The sequence below is a fragment of the Macaca mulatta genome, chromosome 9, assembly GCF_049350105.2.
Source record: "Macaca mulatta isolate MMU2019108-1 chromosome 9, T2T-MMU8v2.0, whole genome shotgun sequence".
NCBI lineage: Eukaryota > Metazoa > Chordata > Mammalia > Primates > Cercopithecidae > Macaca > Macaca mulatta.
In genome coordinates, this window is record NC_133414.1 from 134011363 (window position 1) to 134019172 (window position 7810).

Here is a 7810-nt window from a genome sequence, read left to right on the forward strand (position 1 = left end):
AAAGAGAAGCAATTCAGGAAACATTTGATGCCAGGTAAATTGCAAAAATCACATAACTACTTTGTTTCGCAATGCTAATTGAATCCCCTTTTATAAAGGCAACATACTTAGAATAGTGCTTTCCATGTAAGAGGCACCAAACACAATTTAGATTCTTTTTTCTCTAACCATTCCAAATCACCCTTTTCTGATCATAGATTAAGCCAATCAACTTCAAACTTATGAATAGAATCCTGTCCATAATCCAATAATTTGCTAATTGAAGACAAATGAATTCTGCCTTAGAAGATACCTTCTCTTTATAACCACGAAAGCTGAAAGAGGACAGCACAAGATACTCTGTCATTCTATTCTTTGTGTAATGACACGGTGTCAGCAAACCAGACCCCATTTTTCTCGTCCTCTACCAATCCAACAGCCAGTTAGGTAAAAGAGAAGGCTCCTGGCCGAGTGTGGTGGCTCATGCCTATAAACCCAGTGAGATGTGAAGCCAGCTGGACTACTGGGTCGGGTGGGGACTTGAAGAACTTTTCTGTCTCACAAGAGGATCGTAAAATGCACCAATCAGCCCACTGTAGCTAGGATTGTAAAATGCCCCAATCGACACTCTGCAGCTAGCTAGAGGATTGTAAAACGCACCAATCTGCGCTCTGGGCCTAGCTAGAGGTTTGAAAAATGGACCAATCAGCACTCTGTAAAATGGACCAATCAGCAGGACATGGGCAGGGACAAATATGGAAATAAAAGCTGGCCACCCTAGCCAGCAGCAGAAACCCATTCGGGTCCCCTTCCACGCTGTGGAAGCTTTGTTCTTTCGCGCTTCACAATAAATCTCGCTGCTGCTCACTCTTTTGAGTCTGCGCCACCTTTAAGAGTTGTAACACTCACTGCGAAGGTCTGTGGCTTCATTCTTGAAGTCAGCAAGACCAAGAACCCAACAGAAGGATGCAACTCCGGACACACCAGCACTTTGGGGGGCTGAGGCAGGCAGATCACCTGAGGTCAGGAGTTTGAGACCAGCTTAGCCAACATGGCGAAACCCATCTCTACTAAAAATAACAAAAAAATTAGCCGGGTGTGGTGGTGCACGCCTGTAATCCCAGCTAATCTGAAGGCTGAGGCAGGAGAATCGCTTGAACCTGGGAGGCAGAAGTTGCAGCGAGCTGAGATAGCACCAGCCACTGCACTCCAGCCTGGACAACAGAGCAAGACTCCATCTCAAAAAAAAAAAAAAAAGAGAGAAGGCTCCTAATCAAGGATCAGTGAACCTCTGGGAGTCTGCGATCATCCTAAAATTAACAGGCGAAATGTGCTGGGCGTGGTGGCTCACGCCTGTAATCCCAGCACTTTGAGGTGGGTAGATCACGAGTTTGAGACTAGCCTGGCCAACATGGTGAAACCCCGTCTCTACTAAAAATACAAAAACTGACCAGGCCTAGTGGCGAGCACCTGTAGTCCCAGCTACTCGGGTGGCTAAGGCAGGAGCATTGCTGCAGGAGGTGGACACCGCAGTGAGCTAAGATCGCACCACTGCACTCCAGCCTGGGCGGCAGAGCAAGACTCAGTCTCGGTGGGGAGGATATACAAAATGTTACATATTTTTGTCTGCATGCCTTTGGGCAGGAGGCTGGCTCTCACCAAATTCTCAGAATGGTTTGCAACCCAAAAACAAGAGCAACCAAGGGAGATAGCTTTGAGAACCAAACAAAAAAGTAATGGATAAAAAACTGCTTTTTTAATTTTTCATTTCTCAAAGTAAAACTGTCTTTTAATTTTATGAGTATATATACACATTGAAATTGGAGGCAAATACATACCTCAAAATGTTAATGCACTTTTCACATTTTCTATCAAAAAAAAGGTTCAGGTGCAGTAGCTCACACCTATAATCCCAGCACTTTGCAAGGCTGAGGCAGAAGGCTCCTTTGAGCCTCGGAGTTGGAGATCAGCCTAGGAAACATGGTGAGATCAGCCTAGGAAACATGGCAAGACCCCTTCTCTACTAAAAAAAAGAAAAAAAAAATTTAATTTGCCAGGCCTGGTGGTGTGTACAGTCCTAGCTACTTGGGAGGCTGAGGTGGGAGGATCACTTGAGCCTGGCAGGCAGGCTGCAGTGAGCCACCGTTGTGCTACTGCATTCCAGCCTGAGCAAGACCCTGTCTCAAAAAAAAAGAAAAAAGAAGAAAAATGTGATGATGACCTTATAAACAGAATAAGAGAGAAGATTGTTAGGGTGAGGTGAGAAGATACATGGAAAATCCAAAAGATTATGAAAAAATCCAACAAAGACTCTGTAGGAAAACAGACTTTGGTTTAAGTTTCCCATTTAAGAAAACTGGACTCTGGGCTGGGAGCAGTGGCTCACGCCTGTAATACCAGCACTTTGGGAGGCTGAGGCGGGTGGATCATGAGGTCAGGAGTTCAAGACCAGCCTGGCCAACATAGTGAAACTCCATCTCTACTAAAATTATGAAACATTAGCCGGGCGTGGCGGCAGGCACCTGTAATCCTAGCTACTCCGGAGGCTGAGGCAGGAGAATCACTTGAACCCAGGAGGCAGAGGTTGCAGTGAGCCAAGATGACGCCATTGCACTCTAGCCCAGGCGACAGTGCAAGACTCCATCTCACAAAAAAAAAAAAAAAAAAAAAACTGAACTCTAAGTGCAGGTGGCAGATTAAATTTAAGCCCTCTCCCTTCCAATTAATTTTTTTTCAACTTTTATTTTAGATTCAGGGGGTATAGGTACAGGTTGGTAACCTGCATATATTGCATGATGCTGAGGTTTGCAATATGGATGATCCCACCACCCAGGTACTGATCGTCATACCCAAGTTGGTTTTTCAATCTTTAGCTCGTGCCCTCCCTCCTCCTCTAGCAGTCTCCAGCTTCTACCTTTGCCATCTTTATGTCCAAGCACCCAAGGTTTAGCTCCCACTTATAAGTGAGTGAGGCGGGAAATTAAAGAAAAATAAAAGTAAAAAGAAAGATAAATAAGCTTTCCTGTATTAGGTTGACTTGTCCCAGAGGCAGCAACACGCACAGCCCAGACCCAGAAAAAGCCTTGATAATATTATCTAATGTGCTCTGGAGCTTCTCCCAGCACTCGACATAGGAAGAAGAAAAAACAAATTTTCCTTTGTTTTATGGAATGAGTTTATAAATTCCTGTTCTCTGTAACCAGTGACTTCAAGTATTCTGTTTTATCTGAGAAGTACAACAAATGTCATGAGAAGCCTGAGAAGGCCTGAACTACAGCTGCCTGGGCACCACAGTGAAGATTATGGGATAAGGCCAGGCAAACCTAGATCACGGACATCTGGGTTGCTTGGCAATGGTCATGTGTAATCCTGAGTTTGTCCTGCCTCTGTATCCCTGCTTTCACGCCACTGTAAGCTTGCTTCAAGCTAGCCCACCCCTTTTTGTGAAGTGTGTATAAAAGTCTTTGTTCCGGGCCCAGTCTTTTGGACATTGAGTCAGATGGGCCTGAGTGTACTCAATAAAGATTCTCCTGTTTTAACCCCCGGTCTCTCTCGTCCTCCCGAATCCCACAACATGGGAACATGAGCCTACCAAGTAATTCATAGGAGCCTGTAGTATTGCTTGAACACAAGCACTGTGTCAAGCAATATACCAGAATGTAGAAAATCCTAAGCTAAGTCCTATAATATTTAACATCCAAAAGAAATGTGAATATTTACCAATATTTTCCCAGTATTTCCTGGCATTCATTGACAAGACTGCTAAATTAAGAGGGTATTTTTTTCACATCATATTTATATCTGAACCAATCAAAGAATATTACTAAAAACTACTGATCAGCACATAAATACAGCATCAGTATGAAGAGAAGACATAACTCATTTACACTTCCTTTTAAAGGACATCTACCTAGAGCGGAAATAAACATTAAAAAAGCACAAGAGAATACTAAAAAATTATACACAATCTTCACATTATAAATCCTCTTTCGGCTAATTAAAATTCTTACCTTATTGTGTACTGAGGACAACATGTTTGATTCATGACAGGTTTGTACACATATTTTCCACTTCTAAAATTATAAAAATAGTTTGTTAATGTCATATATTTTTCACTTGTACCAAAACAGCCTAGCACAGGAGCATTAAATTAAGTGTAAAAAATCTAATCAATATTGTAGAAATGTATGTAGGTTTAAGTACTATTCATAAGCCAAATAATCTTCAAAGTGCATGTACCAAACTTTAGAACTCTGCCTTTTATTTCCTAAAGCTTTACTTGAGTCCCCCAAGGTCAATCATCTCAGTTACCCTCTCACCAGCATCTGCCACTCCTGCTCTGCCTTTACCTGCCACCAATCCTCAATACCACGAGGGGAATGAGAGAAATGCCCACGATGCTGTGGGACTCATATATGTGCTGCCTATAACAACCACATTTGGGTATTCCACATGCACCAGCACAGAGTACCCAAAACCAAGCCGGTTCTTTCCATGCATTCCAGGTCTATGGTAGTAACGGAACTGTTCATTCTGTTCTCAAGTCAGAAAGCTGGGACTCATTTTAGACTCCTCCCTGGAATTCACCTCTATATCCTGCCAGCAAGCTTTCCCCCACTTTAAACCCTATCTTTAATTGTCCCCTCTTCTCTATCACCATTGCCACTAAGGTGACAGTCCTCATCATCGCACATCTAGATAGCGCAATAACCTCTGAACTCATCTTCCTGCCTCTCTGACCACCCCCTCAAATACCTCTCAGCCATTTGAACAATCTTTTCTAAAACAAATTCCATCACATTTCTCTTACCATAAAATTCTTCTATGACTGCCTTCTACCTTTTAAAAGTTCTGGCCAGGCATTATACGTTCATACCTATAATCCCAACACTTTGAAAAGCTAAGCTGGAAGAACACTTGCAACCAGGTGGTCGAGACCAGCATGGGCAACAAAGCAAGATCTTACAAAAAACTGAAAAATTAGCCAGGTGTTGTGATGCACACCAGTAGTCCTAGAAAGTGCAGAGGCTGAGGTAAGAGGATCACTTGAGTGTGGGAATTCGGGGTTACAGTGAGCTATGATGATGCCACTGTACTCTAGCCTGGGCAACAGAGTGAGACCTCATCTCTAAAAAAGAAAGAAAAGTTCCTTATCATGGCATACAAAGCCCTTTAAAATCTGACCTAAGTCTACCTTTTGAATCTCATTATTAAGTTGAAGGAAAGTTGTGATGTTTCAGCTGGTGCTCCCAATCCCACGTCTTTGGCGAGTATTAGCATATTGTATTTACTATTACTTATATTTACACAAGGAACTTTACCTGAGAGTTACTTAAAAATCATCCACATAAAAATAACTACTCAAAACAGGCCATGTGCGGACTTTAAGGAAATCCTTATTCAAATAAACTAACTGTTAAAGAAGACATTTTTGAGACAATCTAGAAAATCTAATAAAAAGTAGGTAACAGGTAACATCGAAGAATTTTTATTAATTTTGTAAGGTGAGATATAGCATTGTGGATAAGTTAAAAAGAAAAAAAGACCTCTCTTAGAGACACATACTTATTGCCAATCTATTGATAGGAAAAATGTCATAATAACCTACTGATGTAATTTGCTGTTAAATTATTAAAAGGATGAGCAGGAGAATCAAACATTATTGGCAGAATGTTAATAACTGCTGAAGCTTAGTGATAGGTACCTGAGGTGCATTCTAATGCACTCTCTGCTTTTATAGATATTTGACATTTTTCTAATAAAGTTTTTTAAAAGAGAAAAAAAATCACTACACAAAGAATATAATAAAAATTTTCTTAAACCTCTTTCCAACAACAGGAAAGCACTTTAAAGGCATGCTGTATTTTTCAAGAACCTGAGTAACCGTAGGAAGTCTCTTTGCATCTGGAAGCTTTACCTTCGCCATCCTCGGTCTATGAGATCCTGATAATCCTGTACTGTCATGGAATGTGCCCACATGCCTGAAAAAATAAGTAGTGTGTTAATTACGGCACGGTAACATTTTTCTTTTTTAAATTCAAAGTGTGATTTTTAAAAATAGGAGTGTTTGGCTGGGCATGGTGGCTCATGCCTGTAATCCCAGCACTTTGGGAGGCCGAGGCAGGCAAATCACGAGGTCAGGAGATCGAGACCATCCTGGTTAATTCGGTGAAACCCCGTCTCTACTAAAAAGTACAAAACACTAGCCGGGCGCGGTGGCGGGCGCCTGTAGTCCCAGCTACTTGGGAGGCTGAGGCAGGAGAATGGCGTGAACCCGGGAGGCGGAGCTTGCAGTGAGCTGAGATCTGGCCACTGCACTCCAGCCTGGGCGACAGAGCGAGACTCTGTCTCAAAAAAAAAAAAGAGTGTTTAGGTTAAAATTCCAAAACACTCAAATTGTCATATTGGATAAATGAAAAGTTTGTACATACTTCACATCTGTTAGTTTGGCATACATACAGCACAAATAAAAAATGACATTATATATACTTTAATTCAATAAAACACATCAAAGTCATTATATTTATTTGAGAATTAGTCAATAGTCTCTATGACATCATAAATTTAGGTCCTCACTGCAATTCGACTGCATCAGACCTTCAAAGTTTAATAATATCCCCAATGATTTAACATACTGGTCTCTTCAGAAAACTTAACAGAATGTTTTGTACTTATTAGTTCTCCTGATTTATATATAGGTATATATTTACGGTACAGTCTTTTTTTTTTTTTTTTTTTTTTTTTTTTTTTTTTTTTGAGACGGAGTCTTGCTCTGTCACCCAGGCTGGAGTGCAGTGGCCGGATCTCAGCTCACTGCAAGCTCCTCCTCTCGGGTTCATGCCATTCTCCTGCCTCAGCCTCCCGAGTAGCTGGGACTACAGGCACCCGCCACTTCGCCCGGCTAGTTTTTTGTATTTTTTAGTAGAGACGGGGTTTCACCATATTAGCCAGGATGGTCTCGATCTCCTGACCTCATGATCCGCCCGTCTCGGCCTCCCAAAGTGCTGGGATTACAGGCTTGAGCCACCACGCCCGGCCTACGGTACAGTCTTGAACATTAAAAATTGGAGAAAAGCATGTAACAATATTCCTCCTAAGTGTAAGAACTAAAAGTAGCTCAAATGCCAAGGAACAGGAAGATGATTACAGGGACTATGATGTTGTCGACATGATGGAATAATTACACAACCACGGAAAAAAACGAAGTCTATGAGGAAACATTTAAAGGCATATCAGAACTAAAGTTAAGGCTTCATGAGATGGTGGCTCAAGCCTATAATCCCAACACTTTGGAAGGCCAACGTGGAAGATCACTTGAGGTCAGGAGTTCAAGACCAGCCTGGGCAACACAGCAAGTCTCCTTTTCCACAAAAAATAAATAATGATAATAATTAATCAGGCTTTGTGGCCTGTGCCTATGCTCCCAGCTACTTGGGAGGCTGAGGTGGGAGAAGGCTTGAGGCCAGGAATTCGAGATTTGAGGCTGCAGTAAGCCATGAATGCACCACTGCACTCCAGCCTGAGCGAAGGAGCGAAACCCTGTCTCTTTAAAAAACAAACAAACAAACAAAAAAAAACTAAAGTTAAAAAAGAAATGGGCCGCTTACGGTGGCTCATGTCTGTAATCCCAGCACTTTGGGAGGCCGAGGTGGGTGGATCACCTGAGGTCAGGAGATCAAGACCAAGCCTGGCCAATATGGTGAAACCCGTCTCCACTAAAAATACAAAAAAAGTAGCTGGGCGTGGTGGCAGACACCTGTAATCACAGCTACTCGGGAGGCTGAGGCAGGAGAATCCCTTTAACCTGGGAGGCAGCGGTCGCGGTGAGCCT

General features: G+C 42.3%; 1 protein-coding gene across 24 annotated transcripts in view; it reads right to left on the reverse strand.

The window, feature by feature from the left end:
• Positions 1-7810, reverse strand: part of ATE1 (arginyltransferase 1) — a 185641-nt gene that overhangs the window by 175501 nt on the left and 2330 nt on the right. For 17 of the 24 annotated variants that reach the window (XR_013398433.1, XR_013398432.1, XM_077947719.1 and 14 more), the window contains exons 2-3: positions 5897-5960; positions 3990-4052 (exon numbers count right to left, since the gene is read on the reverse strand). Coding sequence is in view for 22 of the 24 variants with exons in the window: in XM_077947719.1 (XP_077803845.1) it covers positions 3990-4052; positions 5897-5960 (127 nt within the window). In the remaining 2 variants the exon portion in view is untranslated. The remainder of the gene's footprint in view (positions 1-3989; positions 4053-5896; positions 5961-7810) is intronic. The other 7 variants (XM_077947721.1, XM_028826941.2, XM_077947716.1 and 4 more) reach the window with 1 other exon arrangement.